Raw genomic sequence first — 27,806 nt, forward strand, 5'->3', positions numbered from 1 at the left:
TTCATAGATATATGTTTGCTCCTGCATTGATCCAGCAAGTCCCAGACTCAGTGGTGGGATTCAAATAATTTAACAACCGGTTCTCTGCCCTAATGAACAGCTGGGTAGGAGGGGCTCAGTGGTCATGTGACCGGGTGGGAGTGGCTAACTCAACATCACTCAGTCAATGGGTGCTTCACCTTAGCTGTTACAATGTAATAATGGTTAACTGGAGAGGCAGTTTCTGTAAGCAGGGCAATAAAAATTAGGCTAGAAACAACACCAGAATGTTTCCTTCCTGCCTTCCTTACAGGATTAGCCCTGTAAAGTGGAGAAAAGATAAAATGAGATTTTTTCCAACAACCGGTTCTCCGAACTGCTTAAAAAGTTAACAACTGGTTCTCCTGAATAGGTGCGAACTGGCTGAATCCCACCACTGCCCAGACTGTACAGTTAACCCCTAGGTCAGTGAGGGCCTGAGTGCCCAAAACAAGATTGCAAGTGCTTGTGAACACATGTGCACGGTGAAATGCTGGAAACCCAAAGACCATCTGGCCGTTCCTGCATGCCTGTTTTTTGGCTGGTTTTGGCTATTTTGGGAGCCGTTTTCAGGCCATTTTTTGCACAATTATCAGGCCATTTTTGAGCCCAAAACAGCCTGAAAAAAATGGCCTGAAAATAACATGTTTTTTTGCTGATTTTGGCTGTTTTTTGGGGCCATTTTCAGGCACCTGTAAAGACCAGCTGGCCAGCATGCCGGAAACTAGAAGAGCAGCAGGTCTCAGGAAAAAAAAAGTCTTTCCCCCTTCTGTGCTTAGTGGTACCACTTGATAGGATGCTGAAGGATGTAATAAAGTTTCTTATTCTTTAAGGTCCTGCATATACGAGGACCTTCTGGCCATGTAGGTGCTATCAAACTTTATAGATAGTGCTCAACTTACAACTACAATTCGGACCAGGATTTCCATTGGTAAAGTTTAGGTTTAGGTTTATTAGATTTATATGCCACCCTTCTCCCAAGGACTCAGGGCGGCATACAACATTAAAAGAAACACATAATACAAAAGTTAAAAAAAATAGAATATCCCAAACAAACCCAATTAGAATTGACAATAACATTTTTTTAAAAAAATTGAATTAAAATTAACAATGATCAATAATTTGTTTTGTTCTGTTCAGGCCAGGCTGGCTTGCTGGGCAAGCCAACTTTTTAGGGCACGTCGGAAGCACCGGAGGTCGGGGATTATACAAAGCTCTGGGGGCAGCTCATTCCAGAGGGAAGGCGCTCCCACAGAGAAGGCTCTCCCCCTGGGGGTCGCTAGCCGACACTGTTGGTAAGCGATGCAGTCCCATATTTAAGGGTATTGTCCAGTGGTGGGTTTCAAAAAAATTTCGAACCTACTCTGTGGGTGTGGCCTCATTTGTGGGAGTGGCTTGCCAGCCATGTGACCTGGTGGGAGTGGCTTGCCGGCCATGTGTTTCTTTCTTTCTTTCTTTCTTTCTTTCTTTCTTTCTTTCTTTCTTTCTTTCTTTCTTTCTTTCTTTCTTTCTTTCTTTCTTTCTTTCTTTCTTCCTATCTTTCTCTCTCTCTCTCTCTCTTTCCTTCCTTTTGTCTCTCTGTCCCTTTTTCCTTTTTTTCTTTCATCTCTCTCACTTTTTCTTTCTTTTTTCTTTATTTCTTTATTTCTTTCTTCTTTTCTTTCTCTTTCTCTCTCTGTATGAGTCTGTGTGTGTGTGTGTGTGTGTCAGTGATGGGTTTCAAAAATTTTTGGAACCTCTTCTGTAGGTGTGGCCTGCTTTCTGGTGGAACCTCTTCTAACCGGTTCGGTAGATTTGACGAACCGGTTCTACCGAACTGGTGCGAACTGGTAGGAACCCACCTCTGGTATTGTCCCATGATAGCTTAGCAGCAGCAATCCTGACAATCCCAGTTGCTGTTGTAACTCCAAATGGACAGATTGTTAAATAGGGAGGGAGCCCCAGGTAAGGAGCAGAGGGGTGATGTAGTGGAGTGAGAAAGGCTTGCGAGGCTCAGGGCAGCTCGTGTGGAAGTTGATGGCAGCATGCTGTGCCGCAGTGTGATGCAAGCTCAGAGAGGCTGGGACTCAGGGAGTAGAGGCTCCATGCGCACTATGGCTCTGGGTTGCAACAAGCCCCTGAACTGCAGTGCTACACAGCACAAAGTCCAGTCCCAGCCTGACTCAGCACTGTGAAGCAAAGGAGCTTCTTGCTGCCCACAAGCGGTGGCATGCCAAGCAGTTTCTGTGTACCATGCTGCTGAGACAGGCTAGGGCGTGGCTTCATCTGCAAGAACCTCTAAACTGCAGTGCAACATGCAGCCCAATCCCAGCTCAGTCTCAACTCAGTTGCCTTCACCATCCTGCCTTTCAAGGCTCTGCTGCCCTGTGCTCTGCCATCCCAGCTGACCTTTGCCATCTTCTTGTTCTCACTGCTGACGTGGTGTCCCTGGCCCGGCCTTTTGTGACGCAAGTGTTGACCACCTTCCACCTTCCCCATGACTTGCAAGGAAACTACCACGTGTCAGTCACCTGGAGAAAAAACCCTTGGGTGGCCAGTGGCTGCCTCGTGAAGAGCCAGGTCAAGCACAATCAGCTAGTGTAGCACAAGCCATGCAGGATGAGAAAAAGGCATAAAAAAGAGGGGAAACAGATGGGGTGGGGAGTTGAAGTATTCCTGCAGTTATAAGTGTTGTTCAGTGATGCCATAAGTTCAAACAGTCGCTGAACAAATGGTCATAAATTGAGCACTACCATTGGCCATAGAGACTGATACTCTAGTAGGCACCAGTGTCCAACAACTGGACAGTCATGGTTTTGTATTACCTGGATAGGGAAGACATGAAATATAAAAATTGAAGAAGTTCCCAAATGATTAACGTAAAGTAAAAGTTCCCCTTGCACATATGTGCTACTTTAGGGGTGATGCTCCTCTCCGTTTCAAAGCCGAAGAGCCAGTGCTGAAGACTTCTCTGTGGTCATGTGGCCGGCATGACTATATGTCGAAGGTGCACAGAACGCTGTTACCTTCCCACCAAAGGTGGTTCCTATTTTTCTACTTGCATTTTTACATGCTTTCAAACTTCTAGGTTGGCAGAAGCTGGGACAAGTAGTGGGAGCTCACTCCATTATGCAGTGCTAGGGATTCGAACCTCCAAACTGCTGACCTTTATGATTGACAAGCTCAACATCTTAGCTACTGAACCACTGCATCCCTTATCCCAAATGATTACCAGTGGCTAAAAAAAGGAAAGAGAGATGGGGAATTATCTTTTTGGGGGGGGGGGATAGTTCCTTCTGTTCCACACACTCATACACCTACCTCCCCAAGAGGTACACTGTGGAGGTGTTTCACATGCAGTACATTTTAACAAGATAATTGCTGCTGTCTTCAGCAAACTATTGTTCATCAGAGGGGGGGGGAATACCAATACTATGCAATTTAAACAGAACAAAGGTTTCTTCCCCACTTCTCACAATCTATTTTCTAGCTTGTATAACATACATCTATTTAAAAGATCATGGGTTTCAGGAAGCCAAAAGCTTAACATTCCCTCCAGGCAGAAAAGAGAGAGAGAGAGATTGGCTTAGTCTTCTCAGGTTGGTGGACTGAATTTCAACTCTTATCTACCCTTCCCCTCATTTTCTTCCAACACACACAGTAGTTATAGATGGGAATGACCAGAATTGTAACTCTGGAAGATCCCAAGCTGTGTAACGCTGGAATAGAAGAACAAACAAATGGAAACCTGAGCAACTTGTTTCTCTTTTGGAGGCATATACTGGCTTACTGGGTCTGTGGGCAGACGTATCTGCAAGCCGGTTCAGTTGAGGGAGAGGTTACATTAATTTAGTCCAAGAGCTCTGTAGCCTGAAGATATCAATAAGGATTCCCCAAGAGAAGCCCTGAGATAAATGCCTACAAAGCTACAGCACAGGGTGACAAACAGGGGAATTGTCAATCCATGTCCATCTTGGACAGAACTTCCCAGAACATCCTCTCAGTTCCTTCACCTCTCTTCTTAGAGTAGGGTTATGCCTTTTTTTTTTTTTACAACTCACACAAGGGTTTTTGGGGTGGACATCAGTGACACCGTCCAACTGATGATGAAGGCCAGCCCCCAAACTAAAAAGTTTACCTGCCTCCTGTACATGTGGGGAAATCAGCAGACAGGGAGGGAAGGTTCTGTGCCTCAGCTGTGAGCTGAACCCACCTTAAATCTGTGTACCCAGTGATCCCAGGGCAATGTAAGTACAGAACCTTCCCTCTTGCACCTCAGACTGAGTTTAGCAATAGCAACAGCACTTAGATTTATACACTTTATTGTGCTTTACTTGACCTCTCTAAGCGGTTTACAGAGTCAGCCTATTGCCCCCAACAATCTGGGTCCTCATTTTACCCACCTTGGAAGGATGGAAGGCTGAGTCAACCTTGAGCCTGGTGAGATTCGAACTACTGAACTGCTGGCAATTGGGACTCATCAGGATTAGCCTGTAATACTGCATTCTAACCACTGTGCAACCACAGTTTACCTTCCCAAAAGCCACAATGAGCTTTATTAGACCAATTACTTGCAAACGGGGCTATTCTGTTAGCCAAGTGCAAGGGAAAAGCTGAATCCCCCAACCCCTTTGGAATGCTCTTCTATTGTGACCCACGCAATCTTGGAAATATTATCTCTTGAAGGATCTGGTTGTAGATCTTGGGTCTTTCGTATACATGCAGAGTATGTTCACGATTCATCTACACAAGTGAATGTGAAGAGAAACTCGTGCCAATATTAATTCAGGCATTCACTGCTCTGTGTGTGTGTGTGTGTGTGTATTTGCTGCAGCACCTCTCTGCTTGATGTCACCCTGCTTCGGTAACCCAGTCATGACCCTCATTGATATGAGCTCCCTGCTGGCCTCCTTGGTTCACCTTGGAGATGCAGCTGGCAGAAGCTGTCCAAATTCATCCAGAAGTCAGTTACAAGATTTGACTCCACACTAGTCTGCTGTATCTATTCTTGGCTGGCTAACCATGCCCTTCTTTGCTGTCCATCTGAGGCCAAAATCGCCAGTGAATGAAAAGTGGAAAGGAACATGCACATTGTACATGCCAGCAAGCAACCAGAGGTAAAGGTATCAACTATGGGTCAAGCCTCATAGCCAATCTTATTGCTGAACTGCAGGACCTCCTTTCAGCTCAAAGCTGCAAGAAGGCAAGCAAGCAGATTAATTCTCAACTTCTCTATACACTTCCACCAGGTCTCTAGCACAAGGCCACTTAGGCAGAAGATTGATTGCCCTCCATTTCTCAGAAAGTAAAACCCCAAGCAGTCTCCAGTGGAATGGTGGGAAAACATCCTCCCAAATGCCCATTTACCTAATATCAGATAACTATTTTGTTTGAATCCTGGAGCCATTTATATAGAGAGCCAGCTTGGTGTAGTGGTTAAAGCACCAATCTGGAAACCAGGAGATTGTGAGACTAGCAAGGTACAAAGCCAGTTGGGTGACCTTGAGCCAGGCAATCTCTCTCAACCCGAGGAAGGGGCCAGATTACAATGCCCGCAAATGCCTGCAAAAGCCTAGTGAGAATTTAAATGTCTTTATTAATAGTTACAGGAGGACCTTATGCCAGATCAAACGCCAATCCGTACTAAATCAGCATCCTAGCCATTAATTGTCTCGGCAAATGAGGCTCAACCTGTTTTAAAGCCTTTCAAGGTAAAACAAGTGGTAAATTCTATTGTGTAAACTGTCTACAGTGTAATCCCAAAAGAGCTTTTTTCAAGAGGCAACTGGAATTTCTGATTTTTTTTCTTTGAAGACATTTTGCTTCTCATCCAATAAGCTTCTTCAGCTCTGCCTACAATGTAAACTGTCTCCTTTTCAACTGTCGTGAATACCCAACCATGCTATTTGACTGGATACTCCCTAACTCTAGCATTATGGCACACTAAACATCTCTGAATTGCCTTTGTGCTTTCCTTTAGTGGTAGACTCTGTGTCTAAACAGGTTGGATGGCCTTTTGTCAAGATGCTGTCAATGTAATAGTACTGGATTTCTGCATTAGGCAGAGCATTAGACTAGAGCAGGGGTCTCCAACCCCAGTCCATGCCATGCGAGTAACCAGGCTGTGCAAACAAGTGAAGCCCCATCTATGGGATGTAGGCAGCACACGAAACCATGCCCCCTCTGATCCATGGAAAAACCTCTCCCCATGGAACTAGTCCCTAGTGCCCAAAAGGTTGGGGGCCACTGGACTAGAGGATCATGAAGAATTCTTCCAATCCTTAAAATGTGTAATGTCTGCCCTTAATCTTCCTTTTTCTAAGGTTAAAAAAAAAAGGACTCACTTTGGTATGATAAACCTCCTTATGAAGTTTTCCTTCATGCATTTTTTCCAGTGTCACAAACTGTGCATATTAAGTTACAGCAATTAGAACCATCTTTAGTCATTCATGCCCAGATGTATCACAGATTTGTACAAAAGAATTAGATTATTGGCAGTTTTACTTCCAGACCTAATGATACATAATAGAGCATTAATCTTCCCACAATTACTCAGATTTCTTTGTTGGTCAGCAACCGGCAACTCATGACTTGTCAGCCGATCTATTAGAATTGTTTGCCTCGATGTGAATTCCTTGACACTTTGGATTGCATTTGGTATTTTATTGCCCATTTCTTCAGGTTAGAACGATCCTGTGGGACCTGTTTTCTATCTCCTTTTGCATTCACATCCATCAATCATTTGATACCATCTTTATCACTCATGCCTAAATCCAAATCATTTATGAACAAGCAGTTCCAAAACAAATCCTTGGGCATCCTTCATCTTCTTTGTGGGAACTGTCTATTTCTTCACAATAGAGCAATACGATGTCATGGCTAGAATGTTGAACATGGGCTGGAGAGACCAATGTTCAAGTACGTTCCAATCAATGAAGATGTTTGTTGGATGGCTTAAAATTAATTATTGACTCCCAGAGTTGTGTCAATATGGGAGTGGGAGGAGAAAGAGAACTATGTACATTGTCTGAAGTCTTCAAGGAAAGGCAAAATATAAATGTAACAAATAAAGTAAAAGAAGAGAAGCTGTAACTAAACAAGTGAAGAAGCCTGCCAAGGGGAGTTAAGTGATAATTGCTTGTATTAATGAATTTATTGACAAGTCTGCTAATTTCCTAGCAACTAAAAGCAGATATTTAATATCCAAGTGCTCCAAGACATGTTGATTTTACAAGCAATTCAAATGGAACCTCTCTCTTTCTTTCTGCTTGTTTTAAAAAAATTGGGACAATTTGCAATGTACTGTATCTGATAACAGTTACTGGAAGACCATAGTCCAGTATAAAGGTAACAGAATATTTATGGAGAAATAATATTTTGACTATTTTCTCTTCTTTGTGTGCTTCAGTACAGATTTCTAAATATAACAACTTATCCTTTGTAGGGGGGAAAAACATTCAACCAGACAATCATGTAATGGAAAGACCACTTGCTTCTCGCTATCCTTTTTAGACCATTGATAAATGCCCTGGTCTGAAGGTGGAAGTATCTTTGGTGGCAACGGGAATTCATTTCTATTCCCAGAAATGCAAACTCAGAATTTACGACCGATGTGTTTACTGGGGTTTCTAATTCTGCAGGAGGGAGTTAATCAGGATGTGGGGTGCCTAATTGATTGGGAAGAGTTCTTTATTTGTTTGTTTTCTATTTGCTTGCTTGTTTGAACAGGCCCTGCCACCACAGTGCATTTCAAAGCTAACAATAGCTTTGAGCTCCAGCTGCATCTTAGGTTGGAGTCATTAGGAATATAATGAAAAGTAAAGGAAGCTTTCTTTCCTTTGAGGCTGGATCAATTTGAGAGAGGAAGGTCCTAATCACCAGAGGGATGCAAGAGATTTGGGATGCTTCTGACATTAGTTCTTGTCTCTGCTCCTTTCTCTGCTCTCTGAACTTGTTCCTCAACCAAACGCCCTTTTCCAAGATATGTGTGGCTCTCTCGTTTATATATAATTTCTATAGCTCAGCAGAAGAAGATGAGAAGCATGGAGTTTTTCTTATTCATATCCCTGAACTAATCACCCTTCATCTGTGGCTAGCTATGCCCAGACCAGCAATCGTGACAATACAATACTCCAACACACTTGATTCCACTTAAATCAGCCTTCCCCCAACTTAAGAACCACTCACTCTAGACTAGATAAAAGGAAAGGGGTCCCTTCTCTTTAAAATGTTTTGATCTGTATGTATATATTTTATATTTCTTTTCCCTGATGGAATTTCTCTCTTGAAAATGGGATGCAATAATTAATTATTAATGAATATTATACTATTTAAGGGAAGGGATTCCAGAATTTGGATTCTTCCTGGCCATACAGCTGATAAGAAAAGCGTCTCTTCGGATAACTTAGGCCAACATTTTGTATGATGAGTTGATTGATAATAAGAGCCAAGGTGGCACAGTGGTTAGAGTGCAGTACTGCAGGCTACTTCTGCTGATCACCATCTGCCAGCAGTTTGGCAATTCGAATCTCACCAGGCTCAAGGTTGACTCAGCCTTCTATCCTTCCGAGGTGGGTAAAAGGAGGACCCAAATTGTTTGGGGCAATATGCTGACTCTGTAAACCACTTAGACAGGGCTGTAAAGCAGTATATAAGTCTTAGTGCTATTGCTATCATATTTTATTTCCAGAACAATCTTCCCCAACTCGATGTCTAACAAATGTGTTAGACTACAACTCCCATCGTTGGCTATGCAGATTGAAAATGATGGGAGCTGTAATCTAGCATATCTGGGAAAGGATACAGAAGGCTGCACTACCATTTAATTTTTCTAAGGCGGACCATCTGATGAAAACAATGTAGTGGAAAGAAAACCCATCTGCTTCCTTGTGTTCATGGTCCAATTTTCAGCAATCTTCTGTTCCTTTGCATGCCTACATCAACCTTGTTCTAGCTCCCTCTGCTTGCTGGCCTAAAGTGATTCATGGGATGACAAATGATACAACATCCATTCTCAAAGTCTTGTTCACTTCCCAATGGAGATATTGTTCACTTTCCAATGGAGACAAAGCTGTGGACTTTGAAGACTGGACCCTTTTCACCTGTTTTTCCCATTTTGGAAGATTACAGTAACAACAGTGGTTCCACTTTGCTTCTCCTGTACCCCAACCTCCCCCCTTGCAGGAATATCCAGTAATCCCTTTGACTGAGTCCCATCTCTGTCCCACATAGTTTGACCTGCCATGTTGGGTTCTGTCTTTCTTTGTCAGCAGGCAAGTCAGAGCTTAAAACCATGGAGAAAAGGAGGGATGTTGTTTCGCCCAACTACTAGTTTGATCATTCTGGCCAGTCAGCTTTCAGGAAACATAACTGGGGCTTAGGATCCCTGGAAGGTGGGTCTACTAGGCCTAGTAAGACTAGCAGAAATGGATTAGCTTTCCCAATTTCACCCCTTCCCAAAATGTTAAGAAACAATGCACATCATCCCTAGGCATCACAGCCAACACATAGGCTAGTTGAGGATGAAGAGAGTTATAATTCAGCATATTGGGAGGACCTGTCTGATATTCCTAATTTGCAAAAGAACTCGATAAAAAGGTTAAAAAAAAGAATGGTATTCCTGGGGAAAATGTATCCTTATTTCAACTAAGGAAGCAAAGGTGGAGCCGAGGTGGCGCAGTGGTTAGAGTGCAATACTGCAGGCCACCAGCTGACTGCTATCTGCAGTTTGGCGGTTCAAATCTCACAGGCTCAAGGTTGACTCAGCCTTCCATCCTTCCGAGGTGGGTGAAATGAGGACCCAGACTGTGGGGGCAATATGCTGACTCTGTAAACTGCTTAGAGAGGGCTGTAAAGCACTGTGAAGCGGTATATAAGTCTAACTGCTATTGCTATTGCTATCATTATCTGCAGAAAAGGAAAAGAAAAGAAAATCCAGGAGATGCTCCACTTCTACCCCATTTGGATTCCAACTTTACAGACCAACAATAGTACAGGTAGTCCTCGACTTATAACAGTTCATTTAACGACCGTTTGAAGCCAGAACAGCACTGAAAAAAATGACCCATGGCCGTTTTTCACACTTACGACCTATGTAACATCCCCATGATCACGCGAACAAAACTCAGATGCTTGGCAACTGACTCATACTTATCACCGTTGTAAGCCGCCCTGAGTCCCCTTCGGGGGAAAAGGACGGCATATAAATATATTAAAATCAATCAATCAATCAATGCTGTGTCCCAAGATTATGTGATTCCCCCCTTTGTGCCCATCTGACCAGCAAAGTCAACGGGGAAGCCGACTTCACTTAACATCTGTGTTACTAACTTATCAACTGCAGCAATTCACTTAGCAACTATGGCATGAAGGGTCGTAAAATGGGGCAAAACTCAATTGCCAAATGTCTCACTGAACAACAGAGATGTTGGGCTCAATTGTGGTCCTAAGTGGATCAAAAACAGGGCAAGGGAAAAATCCTCTTGAGCTCTTTAGCACTCCCAGTTCACATTTGCCATGCAACACACAACGACCCCGCTTACCCTGAAGGATGTGGTGCAAACCCAGGTAGCTAAAAGCTTGGCTGAAGGACCGACTGGGTGCCCACCTCTCTTGTCTCTACTCCGCTTGTGGATCTGAATATGGATCGGAATCACGAAGGGGTTTAGCTGAAGCCTCGATGGGGCTGGCTGAGTGAAGCTGAACGTTTTGGAAATCCCTTCGCAACAACACCCCTCCTTTCTCCACTCCCCTTCTTCTTTCACGCTTTCCCCTGCGCCAGAGAGAACGGTCCCCTGGCTAACGTCCACCAAAAGTGGTCGTTTCTCAACGGCCGTTAACGGAATCTCCAGAGGGGGGGGGCGCGCAGGGTTTCAGAGGACGCCGGATGAAAGGGGGGGATGTAGCGCCCACCTCCACCTTATTCTCCCTCGCCCCCGCCTCCCATCTCCTTAAGGTGAGACTCCCCCAGCCCTGCGTGTCTCCCTAATGTTGTAGCCCGGGGAAGGGGCTTCCCCCCCTCCCCACACCGCCTCCCCGGCGCTCCGTATTGGCAGGCGATGGGCTTGAGAGGGCCAATGAGAGGAGAGGCTCCTTCTTTCCCCCCACAGAGGTGGGACCCTGCCTGCCGTCCTCCACACTCCTTCCCGTGCCGGTGGAGGGAGAGGTGGCTCTGGGGCCGGTGGAGGGCACCGGGCGCTCTTGCCTGGCTGGCCCAACGCGAGGCGGAGCAGCCCTTGGCCGGATCTTCCTTCCTCCCCCCCCCCACCGTCCGTCAGTTTCCCCCCCCCCCTCACTCTACGCCCCGTGGCCGCTGCAGTAGTAGCAGCCGGGGGGGCGCCGCCTTTCCTTGCCTTTGCCCCGTCCGGTGAAGGGAAAGAGGGAGAGGCCAAGGGCTCGCTCGCTCCGTCGCTCGCTCCGTCCTCTCGCCCCTGGCGCGCTGGAGCCTGGCGGCAGCGGCGCCTCATCCTGCTTGGCGCGGGGATGCGGAGGAGCCCCTGAGCCGGGCGAGTGGGCGGGGGGAGCCGGCTGGCTGGAGCCCGCCCGCGGCTGGGCTGGGCTGGGCTGAGCGCCTGCACGATGCGCTTGATCCTCCTGCTGATGGTCGCGGTCTCCCGGGCGGCTCAGGTAAGCGCGTTTCCCCACCGCAGGGGGCTCCGGTTTGGGGAGGGAGGGAAGGGAGGGCGCAGGAAATGGGTCGGCGGGCGAGTTCAGCCGCCCCGTCGGTGGAAGAGTTGGGATCTTATTCCCGGCCAAGGAACGGGGTCAAACTACTCCGACCCCCACCCTCCCCCGTGTTCTTTATTGGGAAAGCGAGCCAGAGAGGGACCACGGGGCGGAGTTTGGATTTGGACACGTAAACAGCGTTAATGGTCTTCTACGGCGACTCCGCCACATTAATCAGGGGTTTAAGTTGAGGTTTGTCGTCGCCCACATCCCCCCCTCCCCAAATCTATTCCCTGGATTCCCGCCCACTTTTATGCCTTTAAATGCTCGGTACTACTACTTTCCTCTTCTTATAAACCCTGACTCCAGCTTGACCGCAGTCCAGTCCCTAGTATAGGGTTGGCTTTATTCTATTTAAAAATGATTTTTCCCCACCTTTGAAGGACAGAGTATTATAAATGGAAAATCTAAAACTTTCTTTTCTTTTTCTTTTTACCTATAATGTTTCACACAAACCGGCTCAGCAGCATCGCTCTCCCCAGCTGCATTTCTATCAAGAGGCCTCAAGTTTTTCCCCCCTTTCTATTACCAACACTTCCCGTTTATGCAGGAATCCAGTCTGTGCTTCCAAGATCTCCCCCCTCCCATCCCTTCTGTTTCCAAAATAAAGTTTAAGCTACAAAGAGGGATGGAAGGCATAATTGTATGTTTCTTTCTTTTTTAAAAAAAAGTGCTGTCTCCCTTTCTATTTCTTCTTTTTTAATCTTTGTTCTTCATATTTTACAACATGGAAAACAGACAGACGAAGATGTTTGAAAGAAACTTAGGGTAGTGGGATCCACATGTAAAAATTTTGAAGAGTAGCTGAAAAAGTTATTTTTGACTGTGTCTGCTTAAAACGGGCATTTAAAATGGGAGTTTCTATTTTGCTGATTCTAGAATTGTTTCGCATCTTATTGTAGTGTAATCCTTATTCTGGAGCAGCAGATCGGCTCCTTCCCTGCAGGAGGGCAGCTGGTCACCCTTTCCAATGAGAAGGTGCACAGGTTTTGTTCTCCCAAGAAGGATCCAAGTTGATTTTATCAGTTTCTTGATACCTTAACTCACAGTCATCCCAATGCTTCTCTTCAAGAAGTAGGTAGACATCTACTGGTACAGTTGCAAAAACAATGCTCCATTTCCATTACCACTTTTGCAGGAAAAAGTAAAAGGTGTCTTGTTGGGATCTTGGGAGCAAAACCAGGAGTGGAATTGTATGTGGAACGGCTAGGCATTCAATGACCTAAACACAAAGATTTAGTCTACATCCTCCCCACTGCAAGTTGATTCAATGGCGAACCTGCTGATGGACTTGGGTTTTCAAGCAAAATAATAGCAGCAAGAGCCAAGTAGATCTTCTGAGCCTGAGATCTCTCCCTTCCTTTTAACACCTTATACCAGCGGCGTCAAACTTTATTTCATTAAGGGTTGTGTTTGATTTTGTGTGTGTGTGTGTGTGTGTGTGGCCAGAGTGGGCATGACCAGCTCAATATCACTTGTGTTGGGGGCGCCTGTGATGGCCCAAGCACTCTGCTAGTGAAAACGGAATCCAGAGCTCCATTTTTAGCTGCAACGGCTTCCTGCAACCCTTTGCCAGTGAAAACCGAGCTCGGGAAGGCCACCCATGGACCTCCTGAGCTCAGTTTTCACTGGAATAAGCACTGTGGGCTGGTCCTTTCCTGTTTCCAGGGCAACCCCACAGGTCATATCTAAGCACCCATGGGTGAGATCCAGTCCCTGGGCCTTGAGTTTGATATCCCTGCCTTATACCATAAGAATGATCCTATGGGGAGACACAACTGGCCTAGTGGTGAAATGCAGCCAGTTCTATCAGGTTGGGTGAACCAGTAGTGGCTGCAGCAGCAGGAGGCTCCGTCCACCTACCTGGATGTCATCACGTCCCGTTTTCTATGCTCTGTGCATGTGGGGAATGTGGCATGTATGCTCACATTTGCAAACTGGTAGCAAAGGTAAGTTGATTTCACCCCTGGTAGGACCCTTTGTGAAAGTTTGAATGAAGTCCGAATAGCCAACGCTTGCTCATGGAGTGTTTTTCCTTTTTGGGTTGCTCTGTTGGATGATACTCATTTTTTCAGATTTCTCTTGGCAAACAAGTCACTTGAGAAAGTATTCCTCAGGGGTGGAAAGTCCCACTAAATCAAGCTCACAGCTCCAAAGGAATCCAAATGTTGCCAGTGAACTCAAAACTGTGCAGGCTAGCGTTCTACTTGAACATATGCTGTGATGAGAATGAAGCCTTCTGTTAGAATGTGTCTGTTGAATGTGTGGGAGAAAGAATTTGTTTACATTTTGATTTGGGACTTTGAATTCCTATTAAAATGATGCCATTTCTGGCTTTTCTGCTGTGCCATGTATTTCTACTTGCAAAGAAGCTGTCTGTGCATTATTCTACCACAATGGAGGGAACCTCCTTGCAGATGTTCGGAGGCATTTTATTACTCTTTTATCTAGAGAGTCAGCTATGATGAACCCCGACTCAAATCATCCATGTCAGCAGGGTTGGGAAGGTATTCTTTCCTTACTCTGCATGCTTTGAACTTGACAGAATCCAGGCTTGGAAAAGAGTCCGTGTGGGAATCTATTAAATTTTGGGCCATCCATTAAAAGCAGACAACTGAAAAATGGGTAAGAACAAATCACTAGTTAAAAGGCAGCATCAAGTTCTGATTTATCCTTCAAGTTGAGAGACCTGATAGGCTCCAAATGCACCCAATCCTTAACCAGCCTATCTCTGTTGGATGGGAGCCGGAGTCCAGCTCCATACGGAGGCCATCAGATTCTTCCTTTCTCTTGGTCTTACTTAGGAACACAGCTTTTAAAAATCGGGCTCTTTTTAAAAATTGGTCAAAATATGGGGCATCATGAATTCAGTTCCAAGTTCATTTTCTGCAGCAAAATAATAGTTTTATAGCAATTTACAGATGAGCACATTTGTTATTGCATACACTTTCAGGTATTGGCATTTTCTTCATCAGAAGCATCTAGCAGATGCACAGAATGCTGTTTTATCACTGGGATCGGTATAAGTATATAAAGTCAATGCAGTTAGGATTAAAACAGGCAAAAGATTGCCTATATCAGTGATAGCTAACCTTTTTCTGGTTCAAAAGTTTTATTTCTTTTAAAATAAACATTTCATCATTCCTCAATCAGTAAGACATCGAAGTACAATTTTTTGTGTGTCAAAATAATTCTAGTTTACCACCAAATTCTTGTCTAGCCTAATATATACCCCTCCCTCCCCCCTCCCCCCCAACCCCCTCCTCCTCCCCCCCCCTGACTTCCCAGAACCCGTACACGGTATGGATTTTTAACAAACACAGTCTAAAATCTATTGAAAAAAAAGAAATAAAGAAATTAATGACATTCTACATTGACCTTAGCTTCTTCTTGCTGAACTAACTTTAAACAATTTAAATCATTTCTGATCTTAAGCATAGGCTAACTGGAATTTCTTGGTCCCGTATTTATTTTGTATATAGTCAATCCATTTTTTCCAGTCTCATTTATATCTCTCATTTGAGTGATCTTTAATATATGCCGATATTTTAGCCATCTCGGCTAAGTTTGTAACTTTCAGTGTCCATTCTTGAGTTGTAGGCAAGTCTTCCTTCTTCCAGTATTGCGCCACCAACAGTCTTGCTGCCGTTATTAGGTGCAGAATCAAGTTAGTCTCTACCACTGTAAAATCAGTACATATACCTAGTAAGAATAACTGAGGAGTAAAGATAGCTAACCTTTTTCTAAAGGTGTGCCAAAACTGTGTGTGGACGCGCCATCATGCACGTACACATGTCCCCCAACTGCACATACGTTAGCAACCCCCTCCACCTGCACATGCGCAAGAGGCCCCTGCATGCGGGTGGGGGGTGGGTTCGCCCTCCCCAGGCTCCGGAGGCTTTCATGAAGACTGGGAAGGGCGAAAACAGCCCCCCCCCTGGCTCTCTGGAAGGCCAAAAAAATCAGCTGAGGGCTGCCATGCTGGCAAATATGGCTCCATATGCCACCTGTGACACTCATGCCATAGGTTCGCCATGACGGTCTTATATGGAGACTACTCACTGACTAAGGGCTAATTTCCCGAGCACCTTTGCCATGGCCCAAATATGCCCCCTTATCCATATTTAGATGGCAGGTCCTCAAGATGTTGCCTTCATTTAAGTACCAGACCGCTATTGAGATGGTTTAATTATCTTTAGTAGTTTTGATTTTAAATAAAGGTAGTCCTTGACTTATGTCATTCATTTAGTGACCGTTCAAAATTAACAACGGCACTGAAAAATGTGACATGACCAATTTTCACAGTCACAACCTTTGCAGCATCCCTGTGATCATGCGATCAAAATTCAGAGGCTTGGCAACTGACTCACATTTATGACCGTTGCTGGGTCCCAAGGTCACGTGATCCATCTTTTGTGACCTTCTGATGAACATCCAAGTTACGAACTTACCAATTGCAGTGATTCACTTAACGACAGGGGCAAGAAAGGTCACAAAGTAGGGCAAAACTCACTTAACAAATGCTTCACATAACAACAGAAATGTTGGGCTCAATTGTGGTTATACGTCGAGGACTACCTGTAGCATTTTTCTCTTTGCTCTCTCTACTGCTTTTCTCAGCCTAACACCTGTCACGGATTACGTGGATAACAACCCAGCCAGGGGTGGGATCAACACAGATTTTATTGGGTACTTTAGGCTGATGCATCTTCTCATTTGATCAGTGGGCAATTGCTCTTGGTGCCCATGTTGGCTTACATTGCCAGAGAGACTAAACACCTGGCTTCTTTAGAGGTATCTATCAGTATAATGCCTGCTCGGTGCTTTCTGAATATACTCAGGTTTCATGCTCCTTTGAAAGCGTGTTAGACTTACATTGAAAAAAATGAAGTTGATTTAAACTGGGAATGAACGTTGGGTTCTGCCAGGTGTGTGTTGCTGGTTTTGTTATACCAATAAATGCATTACAGACTCTCTGCTGCTTCTATCCTCTGCTGCTTTTTATTATTATTTTATTACTTTGGTTGTGGGGCAGCTTTCTCTGTAGCCTGCTTCTGCGTGCTGCTAGCGATGGCCACTCTCTGCCAGGCTTGCCATTCCTTTTAGCGTTAGTCAAGAGTGATGCCGACTGCTTCTCAACTTCCTCCTTCTACTTCATGACATCCCTCCTTTGTACCTGTAACCTTTCAGCCAAGCTATATTTTTTTATTCAGGCTTAGCATTCTTTCAGAAGAGTACCAAATCCACATTGTAAAACAGGTAGGATGCTTTTTTTTTTAGGAAAAAAAAAGAAACCCTTCATAAATAGTCCAACTGACAGGGCACAGACATGGAACATCAGGAGCCCATTAGATCAGTGTTTCTCAACCTTGGCAACTTGAAGATGTCCGGACTTCAACTCCCAGAATTCCCCAGCCAGCGAATGCTGGCTGGGGAATTCTGGGAGTTGAAGTCCAGACATCTTCAAGTTGCCAAGGTTGAGAAACACTGCATTAGATAACTTGATGGATGGGTGGTCATGTCATTTCAGGCATCCCCTATATGTGCCCAACCCTGTTGAAAGGCTCTTTCACGTCAGCAGTTGATATTTAGTAGAAGAAAAGAAAATGACAAACCCATTGATTCCTTTCCAGGATGTTCTTTACATTAAAAATAGTAAGATCAGGATTTGCCACCAACAGAATAATGGAGTGGTACACATATATATAAGCAACAAGGTCAACATGGGTGGCAAATTTTGCATGGTATTTCATAGAACTCCTTGGTTTTCTAGCTGGATTTTGTCTTTGGGGTTTCTTAAGATGTTGGCAATTCCTTGGTCAGTGTTGAAGGCTGTCTTGATATTGTCTTTGTGGAGAATTTTGCTGATTTTATCTGTGGCGCCTTTGATGTAAGGGATTTTACAGGGCAAAATCTGCCCTGCAACGACAAACGAACAAGAGAATAAATGCACGCATTGCAGAACACAAGAACGCAGTCAGAAAAAAAGAAAAAACTTCATCCCTTTTCCAGCACCTTAAAGCTACAGGACATGAAATTAATTTTGAAGGAACCAGGTTAATCCCCAAAACTGAACATTTCAACAAGAGCATAATTATGGAAGCTATCGAAATAGAGAAACACCCCCACAACATAAATAAACGTGACGATGCCTCCCGCCTGCCAGACATCTGGAAACCAGCTCTAGTCAACAAATGAGCCCCACCCACCCACCAGCCGTTACAACATAAAACAACAACGGACACACAGCCAGCACCAATCAGCACCAATCTACCAATCTTGATACAGCCACACAGCCAATCAATCCACTTACTGAAACAAAGCCAGCACTCCACATACCCCCACCAAGATTTATAGAAAGACGGCAGCTCCGGCCACGCTTTAACCCGAAAACTCCAGCCTGAAGATGGCGAGTGAGACCTCACCAAATCAATCTTACACGGGAAATGACCCGAATACACCGAATACAACAAGACCAGCATAAACACACACACACACACACACACACACACACACACACACACACACCATTAAAAGATTGGTGGATTGTGCTTTAACACCTTTCTCTCCTATAACACCAGTGGTGGGTTGCAGACGGTACACCCCTGTACCTGTACCGTTCCGGTATGGTGCTCTGGAGGGCCCACCCGCCCGCCCAAGCTCCTTACCGCATTTTAAAGCTTTCAGCACGTCCGCGCACACACATGGCACATACAGCGCCTGCACGGTGCTCTGCCGAGCAGCTGGAGCATTGCAGAGGCTTGCAGAAGCATCGTTTGCAGCTACGATGCATGCGTGTGTGTGCGCGCTGGTCACGTCCATGTGGGTGACGCCGGGGCCGGTTGGAACAGAATCCGGAACCTACCACTGTATAACACTTAGATACAAGCAAAGGACCATTTATTTCTCTCCTCTTTATTGATAGCCCAGAGGTGCTATTGGACATTTCTCAATATCTCTCAGTGGCTCACATCTATTTATCTAGTCCTTGGCTTATGAATGGGAGAGACTTGCAGCTATGTTCTAAGCCAATTGCAATTCCTAGGCCATCTTCAAGAGTCGTCCCATAAACAATTACAGTAATTGCTGGAATCTAATTTGTGGCAACGGTTGCATGCATCTCTAATGTCAGATTCCGCTACTCCAGGAATAGAAAAAGGATGATCAACCAAAGATAATAGAAATCTTCTTGTCACTTATGTAATGTGGCTATCCACTATCAATCCTGGATCCAGAAAAACCCCAGGTTGTGAATCTAGCCTTTAAGGGAAGTGCAAAGTTTATCCAGGACAGGGATATTTTCTGCACACTCAGGTCCGTCTTCTGGAACAGGAGCAGCTTCAACTTTTTTAGTCTCAGCATCTGCTGGTTCTTCCACATGCAGTTGTCCCAAGGGTTCTTTTACAGGAGGCAACTGGACTTCCTTGGGTTTTTTTTGAAGATGTTTTGCTTCTCATCCAAGAAGCTTCTTCAGCTCTGACTGGATGGTGGGGAATGGAAGGATTTATACTCCTTGCAGACATTTGTACATTGGTGAAACAAATCAACCGCTTCATAAAAGCATGGTACAACATAGGAGAACAAACCCATCAGGACAAGTTTCAGAAATCCATCTGCATTTTAAAGGCAAAGGCCACTCTTTTGAAGACCCCAAAGCCCACATTTTGGACAGAGAGGACTGCTGGTTTGAACGAGGGGTCAAAGAGGCCATCTAGGTCAAAACTGAACAGCCCTCTCTCAACAGAGGGGGAGGGATACAACATCATCTATCTCCAGTCTACAACATAGTCCTTTCAACAGTTCCAAGAAGGCTCTACTACTCATTTCCACCAGTTAGATGACCCTGATGAAACAGATAAACCACCAAGCGCTTCAACGATCCTCTAAAAGAATGAAAATGACCAGCTGTCTACAAGGAGTATAAATCCTTCCATTCCCCATCATCCAGTCAGAGCTGAAGAAGCTTCTTGGGTGAGAAGTGAAACATCTTAAAACAAAACAACAACAAGAAAGTCCAGTTGCTTCTTGAAAAAGCACCTTTAGGACAACTATCACCTGTGTGATTGAGAATCTCCATAGACACCCACATGCAGCTCTTTACAACCCAGGAGTATACAGAGGTTCTTGAACAGTAGATCTAAGGCTTAGTGATATTGGTGTACTAATGGTAATTAGTTCCATACGTGCATGATCCATCTCCTTATTCATATGCAGTTAAATGCAGATGATCAGATGGAAACTTGCAGGACCATTCCCAAGGAGTGAAACAGGATTTTTTTCCGTGCCAGCCGGCCACATGACCACGGAGACGTCTTTGGACAGCACTGGCTCTTCGGCTTTGAAACAAAGATGAGCATTGTCCCCCTAGAGTTGGGAACAACTAGCATATATGTGCCAGGGGTGGGTTACTGCCAGCATTACTGCTGGTTCGGTGTCCGTTCAATTTTGCGTGCATGTGCTAGATGCCCACTGCACACCAGATGCTCACTCCACATGCATGCACAGTTGCCTAAAAATAGGTCTGCACATGCGCAGAACGTTTAAAAATGAAAAAAAACATGCCATGTAGACTGGAGAACCGGTTCGGTGGCATGGCAGGCCTGGATCGCTGCCAGTTCCAGTGACCCGGTCCAGCAAACCATTATCAGTTCGGCTGTACCAATCCAAACCGATAGGAACCCACCTCTGATATGTGAGAAAGGAATCTTTACCTTAGGTTGGCACAGCCTGCAGTACTTCATTTATGCAGTTCATTTATGGCAAGTCTATCCAGTATTTCATTCATGATACGACGAACATTTTCAGAATCTCTTCTAGAACAAAAAAATAATAATCAGAATTAAGCATGACTTATCTCCCTTGAGTAGATTTTGAAATAAACTGGTCAGACTATGATGTCATTAATATCATGACATCATAAGCTGGTCAAGTCAAAGGGGCTTCAGTGTGAAGATTAAAGTCCCCAAAGATCTTTTGGGTTTTCACTGAGCCAAGGGTTCTGCTAGAGAGTAGGACAGCTGGTAGAACAGCAGTATCCCTGTTTTCATCTGATTGTTGTCACATAGCTTTGAAAGTAACAAAGTCCAAAAAAGGGAGATGAAATTCTTGTTGACAACAGCGATAGATGTGGCTTTATTGGACTCTGATGTATCTTCAGCATCTATGTTAGCTTGAATTAACTTCTCTGTTGATCTCATTCCATTGAGGAGGTGGAAGCAAGAATTGTTAGAACAGAACAGATCCGGCCTTCTGGCATAGATGGGCTTTTTCTACAATCCTTTCCTCTTTTGCCCCACGCTGTTTGAATAAAGGCACTATTGCCACTAGTTGAAGCTGAACAGAGGCCCTGCCTTTTTCTGTCCTGCTAAACAATTATAGAACCCATAACAATGTAAAGAACCCAAGAGAAAGGAAAACAGTCAGAGAAAAGAATGCTGATGGACAGAAGGAAGGAGAAAAAGGAGGAACACTCGAGACAGAGAAAGTCCTTTTTCAGAGGTTCAGCAGTAACACAGTTATAAAAGGAAGGAGCCCACAAACAATTACATTTACTACTTCTGTGTCCTAGCAGCCAAATCTTTTTTTATTAGAATCGCCTTCCTTCTTTAAAGAAAAATAATGTGATATACTTGTCCTCCTGAGTGGTAGAATGCAATCCGGATGTGTCTAACTCAAGATAGCAAGCTGATCTTCAGGACCTGGACCAACAAGAAAATGATGCTAGCAGACGTTAACGGAAAAGTATTCAGTTCCCATTAAGTGGGGTGCAGAAGTCTTCTCTTCACGGCTCAGGTGGAAAAGCTAGCTGCCAAAATTCCACACCTTACCACTGATGTATTTATGGTCACACCAGATGCTTAGCCTGGCTAATTAATTCCATCATTTCTTGGATTTCCATGATATGCAATTCCATGATCCATTAATGAATCAAACAGGATGGGTTCACACTCTGTATAGAAGTTACAGTACCTACCCCCAAATCTTAACCAAGATTAAGACTAATCAAGCTTGACCTATGTAGATTGAGCCATTATATTGCAATTAATTTGCCAATCCATGTGTGAATACAGTCATTGGATACTGTAAGATTATGCTATGAAGCTGGATTCAGAGTACAGGTAGACCTAGACTTACAACAGTTTATTTAGTGACCATTCAAAGTTACAACGGCACTGAAAAATGTGACTTAAGAACCGTTTTTCGCAGTTACAATCTTTGCAGCTTTCCCATGATCATTTGATCAAAATTCAGAGGCTTGGCAACTGACTCACATTGATAACCATTGCTGTGTCCCAGCGTCACATGATTCCCCTTTGGCAACCTTCTGACAAACAAAGTCAACGCAGAAGCCAGATTCACTGAACAAAATCATGTTACTGATGTAACTACTGCAGTGATTCACTTAACAACCATAGCAAGAGAAGTCGTAAAATGGGACAAAACTCCCTTAACAAATGTCTCACTTAACAACAGAGATTTTGGGTTCAGTTGTGGTTGTAAATCAAGGGATGTCTATAATGCTGAATGGAATTGTAGCAAATGAAAATATCAGACCCCACACTGTATATTGGCTCATTCCGCTAACAATGGAATAGAATGGAATAGAATAGAATAACAGAGTTGGAAGGGATCTTGGAGGTCTTCTAGTCCAACCCCCTGCTTAGGCAGGACACCCTACACCACTTCAGACAAATGATTATCCAATCTCTTCTTTAAAAAGTCCAGTGTTCTGTAGCTTCTTGTGTCCACTGAGGGAGTGAGAATCAAAAGATATTCCAAAATTGAGTGTTGGGGGTGAGTGGTTGGGTGGTTCTTGGAGAATTTGTAAAAATCGTCATTTCACCTGTTTGAATCCAGTGGTGGCCTTTATCTCTGTTCTCTCCACAAACCCTTTCAGTTTCAAAGGGAACAAGTCTGCATTCAGATCAGGATCTGAACAACAACAAAAAAACTTCTGCATTTTGCTTGATGCTGATACGGAGAGGCTGAAGGGTGTCACTTGGGTTATTATCTCCCTCTGGCTCCGGCAGATTACTTCATGAAAGGGTAACAGGTTGGCTGTGGGAAAGTCTGGGGAAAGTTATATTCAAAGCATCCATTAGCAGCAAGGAAGAGTGTTATGGCAATAAGCAGTAAGATTGGGAAAGAAAATAATTGAAAAATCTCAATCTGCCAGCAACCGAAAATGTTCAGTGAATTTTTTTCAATGTAGAGCTATATATGCCTATCTATTCCAGCATTTGATGTTATGCAGTAGCCAATAGGATCCATGTGGGAAGCTTGTAAGCCTGAAGAGTGATACCCTTCCCTCCTTCCATTGTTGCTAGCTGGCAACCGATACTTTAAGGCATGCCACCCATGATTCAAGAGAAGGTATAACCATATTATTAGCCACTAATAGCCTGATCCACCATGAATCTGCCCAGACCTATTGAAAATCATCCAAGTTGGCTGCTGATTTATTGCTATATTGCTATTGCTATTATTATTGCTATTATTGATTTAACAATTGCTGGCAGAAAATCCCACAATTTAACTCTGTGCTCTGTGAAGAAATATTTCCTTCTGTCAGTCCTGAATCTGTTCCTGTCGATGGGCCTTATTCAGAGGCCCCAAATGAGGCAATGAGCTATTTTTCTAAGAAAATCATATATCTCTCTCTCCCTCTCTCTCTCTCTCTCTCTCTCTCTCTCCCTCTCCCTCCCTCCCTCCCTCCCCCCTCCCTCCTTCCTTCCCTCTCTCCAAGATTTTCTAAAAAATAAATAAATAAATCCTGATATGTGTTTCAGGTCTGTGTGCATTTTGAAAGGAAAAACAACAGAATGCTACAATCTTTAGGAAAACAAATCACCAGTTTCCCTTGGAACAGGAGCTTCTGTGTTGGGAAGCTCAAAAGGAGGATACATGAATCTTCTTGGCAGGCTTCTAAGAAAGGAGGGACTTTATCCTGGTCCCAGTGCAGGCATCATTTTCCCCTTCCTCTGCCAAGAAATAATGGTGGGGGAAATATCTCTATTCTACTCTGTTAGGTTCATAGCAGCAGGTTTTAAATTCCTCCAGGATCTGATCTTTCTGCCGTCTTAAGGTGTCATCGACCCCATTGTTCATTTTAGGGGGCCATTGTGTATTCTTTGATTTATCCTTACCATATAGCAGTTGAGTAAAAAAAAAATGCTTCCTGCCTTCTCCCCTTAGGGAAAGAAATATTGAACCTCTTTGCTGGCCACACTGAAATTCTATCATGTGCGTTTATCCTTACCCCTATCTTTATCCAAGGGGACAAGAACATTCTTTCCATGCCAATGAAGATAAAGAGAAAAATAGTGAGGGGCCTAGGACCAGCATTTAGCACCTTTCTATGCTTCTACAGAACGGTGGCATGCAGCTTTGTTCTTCCTTGAAAATATGTGTGGATCAAATGTGCCCAGCACATGTCAAGATAATTGTTTTGTGAAAGTTTCAGTAACTGCGTGGAAGCAGAGCAAAGTCTTCTAGTCCGCAATCTTTTCCCTCTCTGACTGTACCCTGAATAGTATTATGCAGAATAATTATGCCAAGTGGTTTATATGGCATCATTTGTAATGGCAAAGTATTAATTTTTTCTGGAGAAAATGTAGCTGCCATCCTCTTAAAAAACAACCCTATGCATAGAATTGATTTTCCTATCACCTTCCAAATCATGCATTGACAGCAGTCTGCTAGATGCATCAAGACCTAATTTTTTTTATATAGCCCCCAGGGCAGCATAAACCTCCATTCAGCCTTCAATGGGGTAGCTGGCTGGCACTTTTCCAAAGTTGCCACGAAGCAGTAATTTAAAGGCGAAGACATTTATTATGGTGAGTAATAATAGTCATTGTATCTAATTAATTTGAATTTCATTAAATTTAAGTTTACCTAAAATTGAGATGGAGTCTGTTGGTGGGGCCCACTCTCTGAGGTGCTCCCCGCTTCCAAAACAGTCTGCTCATTTCCCGAAGGGGGTGAAATTTCTGGCTTTTCCGGAGGACGCTTGGATATCAATTGCAAGGTTTCGAGTGCCAAAATAATGTTTGCATTATTTATTATTCCTGTATAATTGTGTTACATGGCCTAGAGCAGGGGTGTTAAACTCAAGGCCCGGGGGCCAGATCCGGCCTGCATGGTGCTTAGATATGGCCCATGGGACCACCCTGGAAACAGCAAAATACTGCCCCACAGTGCCTCTGCCAGTGAAAAGGGAGCTCACAAGGGCCATGTTTACACTGGCAAAGGGTTGGAGGAAGCCATCACAGCTGAAAACGGAACTTGGGAGTCCATTTTCGCTGACAGAGCACTCTGGCCAGCACATGTGCTCCCGACACAAGTAACATCGATCTGGCCACACTCACCTCAGCCCCAGTGGTGGGTTTCAAAAATTGTTCGAACCTACTCTGTGGGTGTGGCCTCCTTTGCGAGAGTGGCTTGCCGCCCATGTGACCGGATATGAAGATGCCGACGGCAATTGTCAGAACCACCTTAAATTACTTCACACACAGCACTGGCATGCATAAGAATAGGATGTAAACTTGTTTTTTAAAAGGCATCTTCGGTTTGCGTTAAAACAACTTCAACACACGCAATGTTCTGATTGCACCACAAACGCAGTAGTCATCCTTACCTTTCACAGAGGCACTGAGTTTTATAAATATGAGCATGATAGTGTAGAATAATCATATCCAAGGACCAGTGGTGGGTTTCAAAAAATTTTGGAACCTCTTCTGTAGGTGTGGCCTGCTTTCCGGGTCCACTGGTGGAACCTCTTCTAACCGGTTCGGTAGATTTCACAAACCGGTTCTACCAAATAGGTGCGAACTGGTAGGAACCCACCTCTGCTCAGCCCCCAGAAGTCAAACACAACCCTGATGTGGTTCTCAGTGAAATCAAGTTTGACACCCCCTGTCCTAGAGTACGTGGACTGAGGCAATACAGAAGATGAAGCTCATAAATAAATAAAATTCTTCATTTTTGGCCCTACCTCCTGTGATAAGCGTGGCCCCTTAAAGGCTGTGGGTTTTAAGTTGTGCTGAAGCATGGTATAAAGCCACTGTCTAGGGTGGGGGAGCAGGGCAGGGGATTAGAATTCTGTTTCTGTGATTCTGCCCGGCATTCTGTCAGAGGAATTCAGCTTTGCTGGTGAGGACTAAGTACGGCCTCTTCACTGGCCTTTTTCCTTTCGTGAAAACCAGTTGTCAAAAATCAAAGAGGTGTTATTTCTAGGAGATGTGCAACACTACAGCTCCCATAATGTCTAGCTGACATGGAAATCAGAGGAATTGAATTATACCCCCTTTAGAGGGCATCCAGATTGGGGAAGATTGCTTGATGACATAAACATTTGCTGGCAGCTTTTAAGGAAGAGCCTGGAATACAAATACTGTCATGCCAAGACAGTATCGGGACCTAAGGCCAATTTAAAGGAGACTGAGGAAAAACAATTGGGCTTGAATCTCCAGCTCAAGTAGCTTCAAGTATAGATAATTGTGCAACTTCTGTCTTCTTCTTCTTCTGTCTTCTTCTTCTTCTGTCTTCTTCTTCTTCTGTCTTCTTCTTCTTCTTCTTCTCCTTCTCCTTCTTCTCCTTCTCCTTCTCCTCCTCCTCCTCCTTCTCCTTCTCCTTCTCCTTCTCCTTCTCCTTCTCCTTCTTCTTCTCCTTCTTCTTCTTCTTCTGTCTTCTTCTTCTGTCTTCTCCTTCTCCTCCTCCTCCTCCTCCTCCTCCTCCTCCTCCTCCTCCTCCTCCTCCTCCTCCTCCTCCTCCTCCTCCTCCTCAAGTTATGCTTCATTGGGGCAGGGGTGGTTGTGTGGTGTTGCATTTTATTCAAATATGCCATCTTTTTAAATATTGATTTGATTAAAGGCCTCTAAACATAGAAGTGGCTCAATCCTTACTGAATCATTCAGGGGGCTTCCCTGAGATTTCTTAGTTGGCTGTTTTAGTTGCCTTATTTATTATTTTTATGGGTGCAATTAGCACAGCTTGCAGCTCACAGAACTGTTCTGCTGGCTGGTAGTAGCAGGTTCTTTAAAAAATAATAAAACCATGAAGACTAGAAGCTTCGTTTTTAAAAGAAACGTGGCATTCATAAGGCAGAACTGTGCTGTAGACATGGATGGAAGTATATTTTGAACATTATATTTTCCTTACTCTCTTCCAAGATTTGTAATATCCCAAAGATGCTTTTTCAAAAGGCAACTGGACTTTCTTTGTTTTTCCTTGAAGATGTTTTACTTCTCATCCAAGAAGCTTCTTCAGAACTGAAGAAGCTTCTTGGATGAGAAGCAAAACATCTTCAAGGAAGAACAAAGAAAGCTCAGCTGCCTTTTGAAAAAACATCTTTGGGACAACCATGATCCGGATGACTGAGAATCTCCATAGACAAGATCTGTAATAATTTTCTTGCCTTATATATATAAGAAGCCATATCTTAAGGGCCTGAGCAAGACGACCGACGTAGTGACCTAATCCTCACAACTTGGTGTATCCCTTCTCTCTTGCCATAGATACAGCTGCTTCACTCTGTAACAAGATATATTCAGGTGTTCTGTCCTTTATTCCAAACATCTTCATTTTTGCCACTGCGCAAAAAAACACACCAGAAAGAAAGTCTCAGAATACAACCTTAAGATCCTAGAGCAGGGATGCAGTATGACTCTGAGCTAAATGTAACTGTTGAAAAATTAAAAAAAAAAATCAAAACTGAAGTGTGCTGTAAACCATACTGAAAGAATGGCTCCTCATTTAGAAATGGATAAGACTGAATAGGCTTATGGATACCTTGTGTTTTGTAACTGCAAACTGAATTCTAAATAAAAGAAAATGCCTTTGGGTATTGCACACGCTTAGGTTCAAAGTTTAATGTTTCAACAATATCTCTATTTATTTCCCCCAGCGATAAACAGAGATCAAATGGCAATCTTGCCAGCTGCATTGCCAAGGTCCCTATTGCCACGAACTTGATTCATGGGCTTCTCTGCTTAGCACAAACAACAAGAAGTTGGTGGGCAAAGCAATGCAAAGGAGATTTCTTATGGGCTGCCCTTAGCTAATCAACAGATTAGATGTGATCT

At 44.0% G+C, this 27,806-nt stretch overlaps 1 protein-coding gene across 1 annotated transcript in view; it reads left to right on the forward strand.

Moving 5' to 3' along the window:
- The first annotated feature begins 11,532 nt into the window (after positions 1-11,532).
- OLFM2 (olfactomedin 2) overlaps positions 11,533-27,806 on the forward strand; it is a 256,989-nt gene continuing 240,715 nt past the window's right edge. The window contains exon 1 of the mRNA XM_087710661.1: positions 11,533-11,622. Coding sequence (XP_087566787.1) covers positions 11,575-11,622 — 48 coding nt within the window. The 5' untranslated portion in view covers positions 11,533-11,574. The remainder of the gene's footprint in view (positions 11,623-27,806) is intronic.

Source organism: Thamnophis sirtalis, unplaced genomic scaffold, assembly GCF_051295495.1.
Source record: "Thamnophis sirtalis isolate CommonGarterSnake01/CBP01778 unplaced genomic scaffold, rThaSir2_p1.2 scaffold_3, whole genome shotgun sequence".
In the NCBI taxonomy this organism is placed as follows: Eukaryota; Metazoa; Chordata; class Lepidosauria; order Squamata; family Natricidae; genus Thamnophis; species Thamnophis sirtalis.